The sequence below is a fragment of the Rousettus aegyptiacus genome, unplaced genomic scaffold (genome assembly GCF_014176215.1).
Source record: "Rousettus aegyptiacus isolate mRouAeg1 unplaced genomic scaffold, mRouAeg1.p scaffold_m13_p_6, whole genome shotgun sequence".
NCBI classification, from domain to species: domain Eukaryota; kingdom Metazoa; phylum Chordata; class Mammalia; order Chiroptera; family Pteropodidae; genus Rousettus; species Rousettus aegyptiacus.
In genome coordinates this window covers 88720546-88738683 of record NW_023416309.1, presented here as the reverse complement: position 1 = coordinate 88738683, position 18138 = coordinate 88720546, and the positions used below count along the sequence as shown (strand labels likewise).

General features: G+C 35.9%; 1 protein-coding gene, 1 long non-coding RNA gene and 1 pseudogene across 2 annotated transcripts in view; 2 read left to right on the top strand and 1 right to left on the bottom strand.

Annotated features, from left to right (window-relative positions):
* Positions 1 to 2290: 2290 nt before the first annotated feature.
* PPM1E (protein phosphatase, Mg2+/Mn2+ dependent 1E) overlaps positions 2291 to 18138 on the top strand; it is a 125034-nt gene continuing 109186 nt past the window's right edge. The window contains exon 1 of the mRNA XM_016123070.2: positions 2291 to 2885. Within this exon, the coding sequence (XP_015978556.1) occupies positions 2437 to 2885 (449 nt within the window). The 5' untranslated portion in view covers positions 2291 to 2436. The remainder of the gene's footprint in view (positions 2886 to 18138) is intronic.
* Positions 6442 to 17569, top strand: LOC118603865. The gene is made up of 2 exons (XR_004951395.1): positions 6442 to 16224; positions 16990 to 17569. It is a non-coding gene; the product is annotated as an uncharacterized LOC118603865 (long non-coding RNA).
* LOC118604839 lies at positions 9784 to 9902 on the bottom strand (annotated as a pseudogene).

Here is an 18138-nt window from a genome sequence, read left to right as displayed (position 1 = left end):
AGGAGAGGAACTGAAAAAGGAAAGTAAAGCAAGGCAAAATAATGACTAAAAAGACTTCTTGACAATGGCAAAATCATCCTACACAGCTGCTCTGAGATCTCAGCACTGCTGTCAGCAACCTTCTGGCAAAGATACTCTGTCAAATGGATGCAGTAGGATCCATACCGATCTTTTGTGAAGGAATACCTTTATTAATATAAGCAAACACGCCTCCCATTTCAGTAATATAGTGGTGTGGGCTTTTTCTTTTACTGTTAGTAGTAATATTTCCCCAACATATAACACTTCCCTTTGATATGTGGGTTGAGTCATAAATTAATGTCACAAATAAATGTCACCTAAATGAGGAAGGCAACTACATTACAAAGTAAGAAGGTGTAGCTTGATATGAATTGTTACGGTTGACAGCTATGTATTCTTAAACTAAATGTCATCATATCAAATTCTGAGGTATTAAATAGTTGTAGGAATGTTAAATTGTGGACATTTAATTCTGCAGTCTTAAAAGTTTTGTCAGTCTTCGGTAGACATTCTGAAATGGAAATGAACAGGTAGATTGAAAACAAAGACAAATGAAGAGTTTTAAAGACTTGGAATCTCAAAGAAGTTGCCTTACACTGGTGGTATTTTAAAGAAAACATGTAGAAATACATTTAGCTCATCTGAAAAGACTTATTTATTGGGTCTTCCTGATTACTTTTGAGACAAAAATAAATATAGAGGACTCATGTGCATTACTCACTATAAACTTTTATCATGTATTTAATTTCAAGCAGGGAGAGAGAATGGATGTCTGTTTTACGTGATGCCATAATGTACATTAGTGAGCTCAACCCACTTAATCTTAAAATAACAATATCAGGTCAGGGATTTAGGTACAGTATTATATGAAAACAGTTGGCAGGGAGACTCCTTCTTCTGCCTTTAATAATTGACTAGAAATGGTATTTCATACCCTAAATCCAACTGAAACCCAGAAATAATAAATAGAGAGAATGGGGTGGATAATATGTGAACATGTTTTTCAAAGTAGAAAAAGAATCAGTATGTTTTTGCTGAATTATATGCTGCCATGGACATGGCAGTATGCAGTAAGGATGCTATCATCTATATAGCTGTATAACAACATAGCTTCTCCCTCTCCCAACCCCCAAGTATGGCTTGAAAATAACAGGTTTGTATGTAGTTTGGTAAGAAAATTAGAATAATTTAAAGTCGTTTCAGTTTCAATCTAAGAAAAAAAAGTCGAGGGGACTGGGAAGAAGAGCAAACAGAATGTGAAAAAAATACATATAATAAAGTATGTGTATTACGTAGAGTCTAAAGGGATGTCTTGGTGTGCTGGAAAACTAATGACTTTGCAGTGAAAAGACCTGGATTTAATCCTTGTTGCATTGCTTGTGTGTGACCTTGAGCAAAGTCACAATGTCTTTAAGGTTCAGTTTCCTCAACTGTAAAATGGAATGAATCATAATGGTAAGGTCTTCTACCATGAGGCACTATTGTTAAGGATTAAAAGGTGAAAAACAACTTGTAAACTATAAAGCCCTATAAAAATAAGGCTTTATAGATATTGTACTGTTGAATCTTCAGAGACAGAGAAAAGGAAAAACGTCTAGAAAGCTTTGGAGGATGACAACCTGAGTTCTGATTCCAATGTCATGAGTAGCTTTGACACCTTGAAGTGAGCAAAGTACTTAATCTTACTCTTTTTTTTCTTCTTTGTGAGAAATGAGGAAAACACCACTTTCTTTACAGAATCAAATGAAAAGGTGTACAAAGGAACCTAACCGCTTGGTAGGTGTTTGATGCCTTTCCCCTTACCAAACTACTTATTTAAAGGAACAACAAAAGATGTTCACACTTTTGGTACATGTTAACAGATAAAGACACTAAGGCAAGGCAAGAACTTAAAATTGAGGTAAATCCAATCAAAGTGGGAACCAACAGCTAGACTTGGAGATTCTATAGTTCACTTTATCCACTTGAGGCTTGGGTATCCATTCAAGAAAGACATTCAGGGTTGGAGAGCGGGCGAGTCGAACGTCTTTTCGACTACGCGGACTCGACGGGAGGGACCCTGAAATTCTTAATTAGAGCAGGTTGCCATGGCGACAGTCTCTAGGCAGCGTGGGCTGAGCTCTCTGTAGGGCTAGAGGGTGGGCCTCCGCTGGACCCTGAGCGCGCGCCCGCCACCAACTCTCCCTCTAGACCCGAGAGGGGCGGCGCGCTCCGCCCCCGCCCCCGGGCCGCGCACGTCGTCACTCGGCAGCGCGCACGCCTGCGGGAGCCCTCTCCAGGCAACCTAGTGCTGATCGCTCGTGCCGGTGCGGCCGTTAACCGCCCTTGCGGGAGCCGGAGGCTCAAGAGCAGCCCCCTCCCCTTCCTGGGCTTCCCCCCACCCACTTCCCGGTCGGCCCCGGGGCATGAGCAGCGATGGCCGGCTGCAGCCCGGAGGAGAAAACTTACCGGCGCTTCCTGGAGCTATTCCTGGGCGAGTTTCGCGGACCCTGCGGCGGCGGCGAGCCGGAGCCAGAACCCGAACCCGAGTCGGAGCCCGAGCCCGAACTGGTAGTGGCTGAGGGGGCCGAGGCTTCGGTCGAAGAGCCTGGGGAGGAGGCGGTCACGGTAGCCGCGACGAAGGAGGGGGAGCAAGAGCAAGACCCCGAACCCGAGGAGGAGGCGGTCGAGGAGGAGGCGGTGGCGGCGGCGGAGGGCGAGGAAGAGGAGGCGGCGGCAGCCCCGGGGCAGTCGGCTGTGCCGCCGGCGCCGCAGCCCCAGCTGCCGCCGCTGCCCCCGCTCCCGCGGCCGCTGTCGGAGCGCATCACCCGCGAGGAGGTGGAGGGCGAGAGCCTGGACCTGTGCCTGCAGCAGCTCTACAAATAGTTAAGTAGCGGGGCTCGGCCAGGGGTGGGCCCGCTGTCCCTGCCTCGTTCGCCCCTCAAACTGCTCTCTTTTCCGCTCTTCACCACCCCCACCCCCTTCCACACCCGCGCCGGGCGCCGCTGAAAGCGCCCCCGCTGCTCGGACTCCAGCGGTGGGCTGCGAGCTGCCCACGCCCGCCTGGGTCCCCGCGCCCACCCGCCGGGCCCCGGCCCCTTCCCGTTTCACCTCGGCCGCCCACTTCTTGCTCCACTTCACACACCCTTTCTCCTTCGTGCCTCGAAGGTCCTTTCTTCCAGTCTTGAGAGCTCCCTCTTCTTCCCAGCTCCCTTCCTCCCGGAGGTGTTCTTCCCTCCGTCCGTCTTTTTCCCAGTCTGAGTGCCTTGTTTGGCGGCGTAAGAGACGCGTGTCGGTTCTAGGCTGAGCTGCGAGGTGCCTCCTGCGTAACCGCAACAATGATTGATTATAATACCGGCCCCATTGCCACATGAGGGGAGACGAGAGTAGATGTTTCCGTCAGGCGCTCAATGTTGAAAGTGTAGAGCTCTTTAAATGGCTTAATCCACAAGAGCTTAGTATCCTGGTTTGAAGATATTTGATATTTCATGATTAAGGGAAGTGGGGAGAACTTGGGAGAGAAGGGTAAGCAAAATTTTACAAACGAGGCTTCAGTTAAAAGATATCTGAAAAAGCCCTAATTCGTTAAAGCGGAAAAGTCAGGGTGGTTTGATAAAATTGCAATTAGGTGCAGTATTTTCAGTCCATTAAGTAGATGGGTAGGGGAGAGAAAGCAGATGGCTTAGCTACACAGATGAGAGTCGAAAATAGAAAGGTCAAGGCTTTGCCTTTCATCCCAGTTGTTTTTTATGGGCTTGAAATAGAAGCGTTTTATAATTGCGTCTCTTTTTAAATGGAATTGTTCTGAAATAATGATGGAGGAGAACATTAACAAGTTTCTGGAAACACTGGTAAACCTGGGAATCTTTTGCCATTCTGTTGATAGTTGTAATGACAGATGTTATTCAGGCCCCCCAAAAGTTTACTACTGCAAGATTCACTGCAATTAAATTCAGACTCACTTCTTGGATTTTCACAAAAGCCAAAATTAAGAGAAGGGCCTGGAAAGTAAATGTTTTGCCTTCATCTGACCTGAAAGATACTCGATCAAATCATTTTTCTGTTGAAACAGCAGCTTATCAATAGGCAAAAAGTATTTAACATATCTGCTGTAGAGGTGGACTGTGTTGATGTTCCACACTTTATAGGCTATTTAAAATTTAATTTTGAAATACCATTTGATTACCAAAGTAATAATGCTTTTTGGGAAATGGAAAAAAAAAAAAAGGCATGTAATACCACCACCCAGAGACAAACAGTATTAACATTTCGAAGTCTTTCTAATATTTTTGAAGTATCATAGAAAAGAGCTTACGAAATGTCATTTTTTTAACACTACCTAAAGACACTTAAAACTTTCTACTAAAAAGAAAATGGAAATGTTTACCAAACTGGAAGAATTTACCTCAGCATTAGATTAGCTGTATTTTGACATTTCTTATCTTTACAAATGCAGTTGCAGAATGCAAGAAACACATTTAAACATTATAGAATGTCCATTAAAAAGAGACTTGTTAGTTTAGAACAACCATGAACATTTTCCATTCAAGAAAGTTTTTTAAAAATAAAATCTGTATAAAAATGATGACAAGTAGATGTGTGTTTTTCCATATGGAAGGGAAGCAAGATTAATTTTGATAAACATAAACTAGAAAAAGTATTCAATTGATAAAATGAGTATCTGAGAAAAGAAGTTTGGATTTGAAGCAAAATTCGAGTTGGAAAATATTTCACTTTAAATCAGAGATATTTATACTATGTTTGTGCAGAGGCTATTAACCTATTTTTATTCAGATATAAAATGGCTGGCTTGTTTATGTAAAGTAACTTCATGATTCTTAACAGATTAAAAAAAAAAAAAACACAAACCAAAAAAGAAAAAAAACCCTCACAGTTTAAAAATATATATTTTTAATGCTTTTAGTTTTTATTTCATTATTTATAAAAGGAAATCAAATCACTTAGTTAGAGGAATCAATACTGGAAGACACTGTAGGGTTAGATCATTTTCTCTCCAAGCATTTTATTTTACAGATGAGAAAACGATGGATCCAGATTCAGAAATGACAGATTATATACAAATGATTACAACATTTCTCAGTATAATCAATGAACCTCAAAACTCTCCCTGACATATTTGAACTGTTTGGGTTTTCAAATTTACTAAGAAATACTTTAAAATAATTCTGATTAGGAATGTGTGGGGATCCTTTATTTGGGGAAGATTTTTTTTTCAAAATATTTTTTCAAATACTCATCTAGTCTGTTTATTCTGAGAATTTTTACTATTTTTAAAAAACTCTGTCATGCTTATCAAATTGTGCCAAAGTTCTTAAGTGAAGTTACCTCAACTATATGTTCACCAATTTGATAGTTGGGACTCGTGTAAAAAGAAAATAAAATTGCGTTAATGGCAATTTTATAAATCTCTATAGTGTTTTTTTTTTTTTCTGTCAGTATTTTGAAATATACACTATGTAGCTGCTAAGCAGACAAAGGTTCTTTGAAGAAAAAAATAAAGGTGCTTCCCAATACTGCCTTATGTATACACTGGTTAAAAATTTACTTTTAAAAAAATATACTAAATATTTTTCAATATTTTTCTTCTTTCAAAAGAGTTTTAAAATAGGAACAGCAGATATATTTATCATTCTTCATTTTGGTAAACTCAAAGCTTAGCACTAGCTAGAGATAAGCAGTTATTTAGATAAGTAAAGGATCAAGGTTTAAATGGACAAAACATAGTTATAATTAGCAACATAAAAGTTTCAGAGCAGTATTTGGGATAAAGTTTTGGCCTTTGGGCTTCAAAATGGGAAATATGTATTCAGATATTCCTCTGCTAGATAAAAACAACATGTAACATTTTGAAAGAAAAATAATTAAATATATTGTAATGACATAATATTAGAATTTCTGAGGTCAATGAGAGAATCTCTTTGAAAAAGAGGGGGTGTGAGATATTTTATAGCTTTGAAATAATTTGCAGATAAAAAAATTTAAAGATGATCTTAGAGCAGATATGAATATGAAGCTACTTGTATAGGTTGCATGGGTCAATACTGTGTATTTTATTTCTCTGTACTTTACTGAGGATAAATCTATTAATCCCGAAGAAACAAATACTCTCAAGTCGTTTCTAGAGCTGCGTGTCATTACATTTTTAGAGCAGTGCTTCCTCAGTTATTCATTTAGCCTCGGTTGCATTACTCAAGGAGAAGACATATCTCAGCAGCCTGACAAAGTTAAGTAGTTTCAGATGGCTTACAGTAGTAATGAAGGTGGGTACTTTTAAAAAAAATGGCTTGGAAAAGAAAATCATTGGTTATAGACACTAATAATTCATCGAATTGAATTGTGAATTATGTGAATCATTAATGACTTTGAGAAAGGTCAGAAAACCATTTAACTTTGTTTCATATATATATATATATATATATATATATATATATATGGAAAAATACATGGGTGCTGTAATACTCATTTAAAACTACATCTTTTTCTTATTAAAAAGTAATAAATGTTCACTTTTAGAAGTGGAGAAAATTCACATTAGCAAAAAGAAGAAAATTAAGACCAGCTATTTATTGTTAACCATACTCTTCAGATTCTTCCCTACCTCTCAGGCTTCCACCTATTCTTTGAGTTTTTTGGTCTTTGGCCTTTTCAAGTCTGGCTGCCTTGTCTGTAGTCAACTTCGGTCTATCCCAGAGCTTTGGTAATTGTAGATCCTAAGGCTCCAGATTCTATCTCCATACATGCTTTGACTGCTAATGGAACAGCTCTACCGAGATGTCTAAAACACTTCACAAATTAAAATAAACTGTTCAAATTGAATTCAATCCTCCAACTCCCTTGATCTCCCCTCAGACAAAACTAAAACCTGATTTTCTGGTGGGTCCAACTGTGATTTCACCTCTCACTGGTACTCAATTTTGCATCGTAAATATCTTGTAAATATGCCCCTTTTCATTCCCACCATCATTGTCATCTCTTGCTAGTCTCACTTTTCTGCAATATACTCTCCCAAGCGTAGCCAAAGTGATTCCTCTAGAATCTAGATTATGTACATTGTCTAATCGTCACCCACTGCTTAAAAATTTTTACTCTTTAACTGGAGTTAGCCAGCCTGCAAAGTTAAAGGTACAGTCCTGCAGACTACCAAGTCAGCCCAAGATTTCTAACTTCAACTGCAACCGGTTAGGGTCTGACTGCAAAGTTAGAAGGAAGAGTCCATATAAGACCACTCTCACTTCTGGCACCATCTATAAGTTTTTGGGTTTCTCAAAACCACCTGCAGATTTCATAATTCACTAGAAAGACCCACAGAACTCCCTGAAGGCAGTTATACTAGTGGATATGGTTCATTATAGGGAAAAAGATACAAATTAGAACCAGCCAAAGGAAAAGATGCATGGGACATAATCTATGAGGGTTTCAAATAAGAAGCTTCCATTGTCCTCAAGGGATGTTTTACCCTCCCAGGATCGATGTGTAGCAATACACATGGAGTACTGCCAGCCCAAACATGTCTCGTGATCTTCAGTATCCTAAGTTTTTGTTATAACTTAACGATTGATTGCCCAATTGATTGAACTTAGTTTTCAGTCTCCCCATATCTCCCTCGGTGAGCTACTACATGGTCAAGGGGCCCTCCAAGAATAACAAAGACACTCCCATTACTCCAGAGATTCCAGGGGTTTAGAGGTTACCTCTCAGGAGCCAGGGACAAAGGCCAGATCTCTCTTTGAGCAAGGCCAAATTCTTTATCTTCATCACCTCTCTCTCCATTGCCCTCCAGATAAAATCCACACAAGGCTTTATAATCTTATCAGCCTTATATCTAAATCACTGTCCATCCACCCTATCCCACCTCTACACATCTAGAAACTATGCTAGATTGCTAATATATTAATTCGAATGTACCGTATTGGGCCTTACTGCTGAACCTTCACACATATTATTCTTTGAGCTTGAAACACCATGCTCTGCCACTCCCACCTCATCCAGCTCAATCTTTTATCCATTCTTTAGGTCTCCATTTAACAGTCCTTCCTTTGTTTACCATCCCCACACTCATAATGAGTTAGGGGTGTCTTCCATATGCCCCTCCAGAATACTCAGCGCTTATTCCTCTTACAGTTCTTGTTTAATTCATTATTTTTTTGTCAACAGATTTTATATATCTTTTACTAGACCAATGGACTTCAAAATGAGGTTTACCCACTGGGATGAAGGAAGAAAATATTACAGTCTATTTACTCATGTGCAAAATATGAAATTAAATGCTATTAATATTTTATATATTGATGGAGATTGGCAGCTTGTTATGACAACTGATTTCATGTCACACATGGTAAATGAGGTATCCTGATGAAGTGCAAGTTTCACAGCTTACAGGAGTTGACAATGGCACCCTCCTTCCAATTTTCAGAATATTACAAAGTATTAGTTTACCTGTGCTGATTAAATGGATTTATTGATTATATTTCCTGGTTTTAACAAATTTAACCCTTATAAAATCACAGCTAGCTTTAAAAAATCTCACAAAGAAATGTTGGGTTGAACATACTTATAATACAAGCAAGCATAAGAAATAACAAAAGAGCCTATACTTCTTCCATCCTTAGTTAAATTAGTTTTTTAAAAAGATGAAATGATCATATCTGATGAGAAATCAACAAAAATGGAATTATTAAGTAGGTTATGTGAAAGAGCTTACTCAAATACTGAAGAATAGTTTGTGAGAGAATAGTGTGAGAGAGTATTGCTTGCATGTGTGCATGGGTGTGGATGTTGAGAGGGGGATGTGGAGGGAGGCACATATATAGCAGGGTTCATGATTTTCCAAATTTTTTAATAGAGTTCTTGAGCTAGTGTTTGGAAACAGTTGCATTAGATTATTAGCTACATGTTTGCCATCATATTCCTAGGTCAGTAATGACAGGCACATACACAACACAAAATAAATATTTGCTGATCCAATAAATGAACTAAGAGATTTTTTAAAAGATACTTTTCTTACTATTTTAAACTTTTTTGAATTTAGTAAATATTGATATTCTCACATTTCAAAACTTTTTATAATAGAATATTTAAAGTATACGAAAAGTAGAATATTGTACTTATCACCCAGCCACAATGATCAACTTGTGGCAAATCTTGTTTTCATCTATCTCCACACATCTCACCTGACCTTCCATTATATTCTATGCAATTTTTAAGTGAATTCTCAATAATCACAATTTTATTCGATGTTTTAGGTGTAACCAATTTTTGGTTACTCTAAGAATATTGTGGAGGTCATCCTTTGAACAAACCTTTGATTTTTCTCAGAGTATGTTCCTAGTGTTGGGACTACAGTAAAAGACATATTTAAGGCTTTGATATGTAGTTTTAATATGTCCTTTAATATGGTGTTATTAGTTTGCCCTCTAAGTAGATGATATATAAGAGATTATTGGCATTATGAAATAATTTAAACATACAGAACATAATAAAGCAAAAAATCCATATACCCAGCATGCAGTTTCAACAAATTATTATAATTATTTAAGATCAGTTTAAAGAAGTAAAAATTTCATATGAAATTGAAGACTTTATTGTCACTCTTCTCTGAACCCATTCCCTTTTCTTTCTTCCCAGAGGTAATTGGAAATTCTAGGAATGTATACTTCTTGTCTTTATTTTTATAATTTAACTACACATGAATTTGTATGTTCAATATATGTATGGTGAGCTTTTTTGTTTTCATTTTGTAGCTATCTTTATTTTTTTTTTAAACGCCTACAGCACGTGGTATTTCTAGGTGGTCTCCCATCCAAGTACTAACCAGGCCCGACCCTGCTTAGCTTCCAAGATCAGATGAGATGGGGCATGTTCAGGGCGGCCATGCCATAGACTTTGTAGCTATCTTGAGACTAACTTTTCTTTAAAGATTTATTTATATTAATACATATAGATCTAGGTTTGTTTTTTTTTTTTTTAATTTCAGCTACTTCATTGCATTCCATTGTATGATTGTATTACGATTTATCTAATCTATTGATGGACATTTGGGTTGTTTCTAATTTTTGCATAGCACACACTATATTAGTTAATACTAGCTGCTTAATGGGTAAATTCTGAAATCTCAAAGTTTAACTTAGTATAATGTTATTTTATTTCTTGCTCACAGAGTACTTCAGTGGAGGAGGGAGGCTGTTTTTTATGGAGTGATTAAGGGATCCAGGCTAATAAAGGGTCTGTCATCTTCAACCTGTGGTTTCCAAGGTTGCTCTAGGCATCAGCATCCTTCCAGCAGACATAACAAGAATGGAGAATGGTGTTGGAAGTTTTTAGGGGCCAGTCCTTAGAAGTGGCATATATAATTCTCTTCACATTCCATTGACTAGAATTCAAGTCATGTGGCATCACCTCGGGCCCACATTTCCCAGCAAATAGGACTGAGAAATGTAGTCACTAGCTTGGCAGTTAATTTAAGAAACAGCTCTACACTATGGAAAAAAGATAACTGGCAGCCTCTGCCGTACACATAATTCTATTTGGACATGTTTCCTTGTACATATGTTCATAGATTTCTTGGTTATATACCTAAAAGTGGAATTGTGAGATTGAAGTTATGTACACTTTTACTTTGTTAGATATTGTCAATTTACTTTGTCCAGCAGTATTGTATGAGAGATCTGGTTTCTCATGTCTTCACTAATATTAGAACTGCCATACCACTCATCTTGTATTTTTATACAGCTATGTGCCATTAATGCCACTGAACTATGTTGGAAAGAGGAGAATACTTATAGCTGACTGTGATCTTGATTTTGGGCATTTTGAAAGAGGACACATGCCTAAAAGTCTAGACTAGCACCATCCAATAGAAATAGAATTGAGCCACATATGTAATTTAAAATTTTCTGTTAACCAAATTTTAAAAATTGAAGAGGCAGGTGAGTTTAGTTTTAATAATTTATTTTCTTTAACTCAATATATCCAAATATGATATATCTGAATATATTACCATTTAAGCATGTTATGAATATTAAAATATTATTGAGATATTTTGTATTTTTTATACCAAGTTTTTAAAATCATATGTGTATTTTTCACTTATCAGTTTGGAAAATCACGTTTCAAGTGTTTAGTAGCCACATGGGGCTGGCTAGTGGCTACCACACTGAATGGCACAAGTTTAGACTTAATAGTAAAAACTTTAATTCTATAAATATCTGACATTTACTGTTAAAGTCATATTTAAATGGATTCCTACTCAATAACCAAATACTTCTGTATTTTGCCTTTGGAGGAATAGCAAGCTGAATTTATTTTCCCCAGATTTCTTTCTACGACTAGAGAATAATCTGATTTAGGTTTAGATTATTGAATGTTAATTTCTCCTCACATAGTTAATGGGTGGTAGTTTTCTATTAATTGTGTATTGCTGTGTAACGTGTTACCATAAACTTAGTGGCTTAAAACAACACTCATTTATTATCTTATAGTTCTGTAGGTCAGAAGTCTAGGAATGTTCAGTTGGGTTCTCTGCTTAAGGTCTCAAGTCAAGGCCAAAGTCGAGATATAGGCCAGGCTGGGCTCTTATCTTGAGGCTCAGGGGAAGATTCCACTTTCCTGCCCATTCAGGTTGTTAACAGAATCTAGATCCTTGCTGTGGGTTTGAGGTCCTCATTTCCTTCCTGGTTGTTGGGCTGAGTGTCACTCCTAGAAGCCTCCCACATTCCTTCTCTCTCAGATGGTCCTCTCTATCTTCAAACCCGCAGTGGCACATCACGTCCTTCCACTGCTTCCAGTCTCTCTGGCTTCTCTTACTGCTAACCAGAGAAAGCTCTCTGCTTTTAAGGGTTCTTGTGATTAGATCAGGTCCACTAAGATAATCTCTCTATCCTAAGATCAGTTTACCATATAAACATAACACAGGATTGATATCTCATTGGTAGTCAGATTTTAATGATTAGAGTATAGCATCTTTGGAAAACCATTTTAGTAATTCTTCATATCATAGTAGAAAAACAAGATAGAAAAGCATTTTAATTATTTCACTTAGAGGTCTTTTAATTTCACTTCTCTGTAAAAGACAAGTACTCTCCCATTTCTTTTAGTCTCCACTTACCAACTTGGTCTGATCCAAGCTTTCATCAGCTCTTAGCTGGCTGTAACAGTACTCTCAGCTGCTATTTCTGGTTCCCCATTTCCCTTCCTTCAGTCAGTTTTTCATATAGCAGTCGTTTGGTCTCACCTTGATCAGCCTCTGCTCTTGCCTAGTTACTTTGCTTCAATCACAGTGGTCTTGATTTAGTTCCCAGAACCTGCCATGCTCTGTCCTGTCTCCGGTTCTCTGTACTTTTGTTTTCTTTACTGTAACTTTCCCCCTTCTCTCCAACCTGTCTAACTTAACCAGTAGGTCTTAAATCTCTCCTCCTCACAGAGGTGATTTCTTACCTATGGTCTAAATTAAATCTTGCTTTCTAGTTTTCATAGCATCTTTTACTTTATATCCACTTATCACAATTTATACCTATACATATACATATTCCATATATATATATATATATATATGTATTCATGTGTCAATTTTTTGCTGTCTCTTCCCTAGACTGAGGACAACAAGTAAATAATGTTTTGTTCACCTTTGTCTATACTGCATCTAGTATAGATCCAGGCACATAGTGGCCACTCATTACCTATTTGTTGAACAAATGAATTTTTTATCTGCTCAGTCTACCAGATCGTTTTCTTATTTTTACAGGCCTATTCTCATTCCCTTCTTTCTCTTTATTATTTTCATCCTCTGCTCTCCTCTGAATGGTAGAGGAGCTTGGCTTTCTATTTTATTGTTGGTGTGTTTATTAACATTTTCAACTATGTAGCTGCAGAAATATGTTTGCAGTTCTCATTACAGATTAACACTCCACAACTTTGTAAATTAACATTTTCATGGAACTTAAGAGTATTCACATGTAAATTCTTTGAGAATATAATGAACAATGACAAGTTTAAGGAATAATAATACTGTATAGAGAGTAAGGAGCTAATTAAAAGATCAAGAGTATTTTTAATTCCTTGTGTGTATTTTCACTTAAGACTTTACCTTCTGGTGTATTGCTCTGAGGAAGACCAGTCCATTACTTTCTATCTTGGTTTAAGTCATCAAAGAAAAAGAACCAAAAGACTAATAAGCTGGTTAGAAATAGCAAAGTTAATTTTTTCCTGATGATGTGATTCTATATAATTTATAAGAGTCTTACAGAAACATTTTAGTTCTTTTATAGATTTAAAGTATTTGACCTACTTCTACCACAAAGCACAGCTTCCCATCTTTGATCCTTATAATTTCTTATTCACATTTTTCTGCTATGTAAATCTAAATACTAAAACTGAAAACTGCTTTTTAATAAAGCCCGTTTTTTGTGAAGTGTATTGTTTCACCTAATATTTACCTTTGCATTAACAAGTAACAATAAAAAATATGTAATGCCCTAAGGTGATATATATAGTATTTATAAAATTGTTTTTGAGGTATGTGATATATAAAATTATTTCTTAAGCTAAACTTTTAGAGGATAAGAATCATGTTGTGAACATGCTTTTTAAATTGAACCTAACAAGTTATCACATAAATATGAGAGGTGACAGTCATTAAATCAGGCTATTACTAATTTTGCACTAGGAATGAACTTTGAAGGTTTGGGATTTGATTTCTGGAAACCCCGAATATTTATTACTTCATATAGTCTTGGTTTAAGGCAGCTTATAAATACTGTCTCATCTATTACTTGAAAGACACCTGTCTTATTATTCACAGTCGACTTATGTACTATCAGAGGAACAAAATATTTTCAACTTTTCAGGGTCATATGGAAAGTTAACTATGCATCTAGAAATTTCAGTTTTTTAAAACAGATCAATACAAATTTGCATTTAAATGCCCTTTGACAGGATATTCTCTAATCTCAGGTTGATAAATGTAAATATCTTTGCATAAGACTTAGTTAATAGTTTAAACCTGCAGAAATTCAGCATTGTCTGCACCTGAAGTAATTATAGAGCTAGAGGTAGTAGTTTCTGTTGTTTCTACTACATTTATTGAAAGCTCATTCAGGCAGTGTTGTATATTTATTACCTCATTTAATCCTCACAAAAAGTATTCATTATTAGGTTCTATTATTAGCCCACTTTGCAGATGCAAAAGCCAAGGCACAGACAATTTAAAGAACTTTCTCAAGTTTCCACCATCAGGGGTGGCACTAGGATGTCAACTCAGGCATACTGACTCAAGGAATTATAGCTATGAAGTTCATTTTATGATTTTCATACTGTGTTACAAACATTTCTATAGAAAAAATCTTAGTGAATATGCAGTTCAGTCGTTTGAATTTTGACCACTGCTGTTGCTTAGTTCAGGCCCTTATCACTTCTTGCTTTGATTAGTAGTGTCACAAAAAATTTGCCTGCCATTATCTCTTTTCCCCCTAATCTAGCCTCGCTGAATTTTCTGATATAATTGAAATTGAATTCACAGCAATTCTATAAAGATATCATATTATTTTTTGCCTCTTTGCCTTTGTAGATGCTGTTTCTTCTTCATGGAATATCCACTTTCCTGGCTAACTGTAACTAACCTCCCTTTTAAGGGAGTGAGGGTGGTTGGATTTTTATTTTATCTTCCACCCCAAAAGTCTGTCTTGCTCAGGTATTACCTATAAATAAAGAGCAATTTAAGGTTTTGGCACCAAATATTTTTCTAAACCTTGCCTGTAATGAAAGAAAAGATCAATAGTTAGTGCCACTTATTAAAAACAGTTTGAAATCTAGAAATTCTTTAAATAATAGACTAAAAAAATAGTTCACAACTTGTATAGCTCATAACAGTGACCAACATATCACTATTCACTAAGATGCTTGAAGATATTTTTGTCCATTTTATACTTGACTAATGCTGTAATCTAGTTAGATTTTTCAATTTCAATATTAATTTTAAAAATAGCCAAAGGCACCTATTTTCTATACAGTTTTAATGCCTAATGCCATCTATTCAACATAGTGTCTCTTTTGGAAAGACAGCCTTTTTAATTTTTTAAAATTAAGTAAAAAAGGAAGATAAATAGTATGTGATTTTTTTAGAAGCCAGTAAAGTACATACTGGTCATGAATAAGCAGCGGCTTATAAATGAACATAAAGCAATGATCATTTGTATTTTAGAAGTTTCATGAATTACAATTCCCAATTGGGTTCATAGGCTATAACATTGTTTTGGAATCATCATTGTAAAATCATTATTCTTTTGCATAATGCATTCAAAAATGACTTAAAGCTTGAGTCAGAGTCAGAATTCCTTTTTAAATGTTTTAATATCCAGTTTATGTTCAACATATAATAATGTAAAGCTATCCTTGACTATCAAGGAAAGGGGGAGGAAACAGGACAAGTGATATCAACTTATAGTGTAGATCTGTAAAACTGAAGATTAAAATATATTGAAGATCAAATATAAAATAAAAGCATTCTCTCAGAATGAGGCCTTACAAATAAATACTCTTATTCAAACCAACTAATTAAACATTACAATGGAAAAGTCCATTAAATATTGTGTTAAATAATTAGTATATTTTTATATTCTTACATGGGTCGAAATTACCAAACCATGAAGCTGAATTTCTTTTCATTTCCCCAAGGACTGTAAATGGAGATTTTAATTAAGCTTTGCTATGTTAAGAATTTTCTTGGTTTTAAAAAGCTGTTTATTTTACTGTAACTTTTCTAAGGGTTGTCTAAATAAAGATAGCCGTATGTGTGGCTTGGTAATTTTCTGGTTAATATATACCATGAAAATATTATAGGTATTCGGTTCCTAAGGCATATGTTCAAGAAAATCATTTGGTATTTTGTAACATGTATAATTAACAGTAAATTTTAAAACTAATCTGAATAAAAACAGTATACCTTTTTTTTTTTTTTGAAACTGACATTAATGGCATTTATTTTCTTATTCACTTGTTTTCCACCTCATTACAGAAAGTATTTCAAGTGGCAAATTAATTTTACTATAATGGGAGTAATATTTATTTAGTCATCAAAAAGTCATTAAGTACCTACCATATACCAAGCACTGTGCTAAATGCTGCTTATACAGAAATACTTGTTCCTTTCCTCAAGAAGTGTGCGGTTTAGAGGAAAAGTCAGAGAAGTTAATCAGCAAGTTACAGTACAATGTGAGTATAATAAAAGTTATTGTTAACTCTTGTTATATATAAGGCGATATACTAAGCACATTACGTGCTGTTATTTTGTTTTTAAATCAAGAAATTAATGTTTAGCAACATTAGGTAACTCATCTAAGTTCACACAGTAAGTAGTAGGATTGGTATGTGTCTGACTCCACAGCTTCTTATCTTGCTGCCTCTGTAAGCATACTCATAAGAATTAAGACACAGCAATGCAGAGGATTTTGTGGGGAGACTGGGGTGGGTATGCCAGTGTAGGCTGTTAGGTTCTGGAAGGGGATATATAAATTAAGTTTAGAAGACTAAGAATTAGCCAAGAGGAGGAGGGTGCTGAAAAGCCTTCTAGCAGACAGACTACCATGTGCAAAAAACATGAAAATGAGAGAATGTAGCCCATTTGGGACTTGTCTGACTGTTATTTCTCTGAATAAAGGAGGGTAAACCTTCAAGAAAGACCAGAGAAATAACCCTAAAAGTTATTCATTCATTCATTCATTCATTTATTCAGTCAATATTGGGCACCTGTAGACTTAGTATATCTCTGGGATTTTTAAAACTGCAAGTCATAGAAATGCCACTAATGTTAAACAAAATGCCACATCACCAGGAAACAAAAGAGCCCTATGATTTTTCTGCCCTCTAGTTAGTCTTATTTGGCTTTTAGAACAATGGCTTCTAAATTTTAAAATCTTTCTCTCTCTTTTTTTTCTGATCATTTCTCTCATCACTGCTACCTGATGTGAACCTGTGGAGATTTTAGAACTGAAGACTGCCTAAAGTGTTCTCATTTCAACCATGCGTAAATCTTATTTACTTCCTAAAGATGTATGAAAGGATAAGTATGTTTCTCTATCAATATCCACTGTGTGACCTTATCTTTCAGAGAGTTAATGTACTAAAAGTACTAAAGCAGATTCATTCAAGGACTTGTCCAAAGAGATAGAAGCACATCAAGCTGCTGGACGGATATACAGGACAACACAAGACCTTGGTCTAGGTTATAAATCAACATAAAATTTCGGAAGTAGGGAATGGTTTTTCTGAGTTATTGAAGGAGTAACGTTTATCATTAGACATGTTTATCATTCAGTGAGAGAATTGTTAGTTCATTTTCTCTTCCTTTTACAGCCTAAAGAGCCTAAAGAGACAGCCTTCAACACTCACTTCAAATGCTATCTCCTACTAGAAGGAGGTCTGCTGGAAGTAATTATTCCCTCCTCTGAACTCCCCAGTATTTTATGTGTCTTTTTAAAAGACATTCAATAATTCCTTCCTTTTTATTATGTAATTTGTATGCAATTCTTATCTCTTCTATTAAACTGTATGTACCTTCCTTGAAGCAAAATTCATGTTTGATCCATAGCACTAAACTTTGTACATATAAGGCACTGAGCTAATATCTAATGAATTAAAGCACAGCATCCATATCATAAGCTAAATCATTAAAGCAGTGTTTCTTAAAGTGTTGGACATGAATTACGAACTTCAGAAACATCTGGAATATTTGGTTACAAATGTAGGTTCCTGTGCTCCTGCCCACATCTACTGAATAAGAATTTCTGTGAGTTCCAAGAATCTTGTTTTTAATAAAAATCTAGGTAATTATGATGCACACTAAAGTTTGAGAACCCACTGCATCAGGGAGAAGGTAAGAATACAATTAAATTAATTATAAAATTAAGTTTATATAAAATTGCAATGTGCTAATTTTTAAAAAAATTTATTTTTTATTTTTCAGTAGAAATAAGTATACATTTAATATTAAAAATAACATTTTTGTATGTAGCAGGGTATAAAATATAAGAAGAAAAAAATGAACAGGAAGGTATTTTCAGTGCAATTTTTCTTTGTCAGTGAAGATTAATGTTCAGTATTTTGGAGCTTTCAGTGTTAAAAAGCATA